We start from the raw sequence: 1,547 nt of genomic DNA on the forward strand, positions 1-1,547 counted from the left end.
CCGGGCAAGGTCTAATGCTGGGGATGGAGCTGGAGATCTGAGCACCAAGCCTGTTTTTGCAGTGGGTGGGCATGGGGGTCATAGCAGTACCATGACCCTCCTGCCCAAAACTTTCTGCTCACCTGAACACAGGGAATGGAGGATTGCTGGGCATCATCAGCTTCTCTTCCCCAGCACCCAGTGTGTCCATAGGCACCTGGTCACTTTGCAGAGTAGGAGATGGGCTGGGTGCACTGGGACTGCCCGATATGGGGCTTGCAGAGGTTGGGAAGGGAGTTAGGGGACCAAACCAATCTCCTGTGGCTGGCAAAGCCCAAGAGGACTGGGGTCTTGCAGGGCAGGTGGGTGCCTTGGGTGTATGAGCCATTTCTGTCTCTGCACAGCAGTGACATCCCTCTCCATGCCCTCTGCTGGCTCCCTCATTATAATGCACAGGCTAATGAGGTTGCAAGAGATAGCAGTCTGCTTTACATCGGAGCCTGCACGCTTGTTAGTCCACATAGGTAAAGCTGCATGTACACAACACACATGTGGTGTCCCACAGACATTCCTGGCAGTGAGGCCACGGCCCGGGCGTGCCTTCTTCTCCAGGACCAGGGCTGGGAGAGGTTTTGTGGTGCTCAGGTCTCCCTCTGGCCCTCTGCAGGGTCCTGCTGGCATGGTGAGTTCCCCCAGTTTGGAGCTGAGCCGAGCCTGGAACCTGTGTGTTGGAGCAGCTTTTAGAGACACCCCATCTCCCCTCCTCTGTCACCATGTTGCCAAGCAGCAGCCCTGGACTAAGTCCTGTCACTGCCTCAGTTTCCCCTCCCTTTCCTCAGTGGATCCTGCCCCCTGCACATTCTGACACTTGGGCAGGGCTGATGCCTGGGAGCTTGTGCTGGTGACTGCATGCTCCGTGAGCCCAAAGCCACCATGGGGTGCAGCACCAGGGACAAGAAGCCAGTGAGCACACGTTGTGGGGTGTCAAACTTTGCCTACTAGTAAGCATGAACCCCCCACCCCATTTCACACGTGCAGGAAGGCACCCCATGAGTCCCAGTGCCACCTCTCTGCCTGGCACTGAGTATCCACAGCTGGGAAGGGGTAGAAATCCCAAGGTTTCCTCTTCCTGTGGCATTTACCTCTGTCACAAAATTGTTCTCTTTCCAGAACTCCCGTGAAACGTTGTCCTGGATGGTCTTCTTGACAGAGCATGGCGGGCAGTAGGAGTCTGTGTAAGTGCTGACAGGGGTCTTGTGTTTTTTGGAGAAGAGGAACATGGTGCAGCAGCCTGCTGGGACTGGGTCGCTCGGTGTCTTGGAGGGTCCCAGGGATGCTGCACCAGATCAGCAGCACTCCCAGCCCACACAGGAAAGAGGATGGGGCTGGTGCCACTGCTCTGCAGCCCAGGGAGGTATTTATGCCATCAGTGATATCACAGGGCAGGAAAAGGGGAATTTGGTGTCTCTGCTACCAAGGATAGAGGGTCCTGGGTTATGGCAGAGCAATTACTGCCTGCATCCCTCCCAGTATCCCTTCATGGGTGCTGTTGCACTCTCCTCGCCCAA

General features: G+C 56.4%; 1 protein-coding gene across 1 annotated transcript in view; it reads right to left on the reverse strand.

Moving 5' to 3' along the window:
• The window catches only part of LOC104544981 (spermatid-specific manchette-related protein 1-like), a gene marked incomplete at its 3' end in the record, with an annotated part of 2,315 nt that extends 1,056 nt beyond the window's left edge, over positions 1 to 1,259 (reverse strand). Inside the window, 1 exon segment of the mRNA XM_010189990.1 lies at positions 1,122 to 1,259. Within this exon segment, the coding sequence (XP_010188292.1) occupies positions 1,122 to 1,259 (138 nt within the window).
• Positions 1,260 to 1,547: the final 288 nt, after the last annotated feature.

The sequence above is a fragment of the Mesitornis unicolor genome, unplaced genomic scaffold, assembly GCF_000695765.1.
Source record: "Mesitornis unicolor isolate BGI_N332 unplaced genomic scaffold, ASM69576v1 scaffold10028, whole genome shotgun sequence".
NCBI classification, from domain to species: Eukaryota; Metazoa; Chordata; class Aves; order Mesitornithiformes; family Mesitornithidae; genus Mesitornis; species Mesitornis unicolor.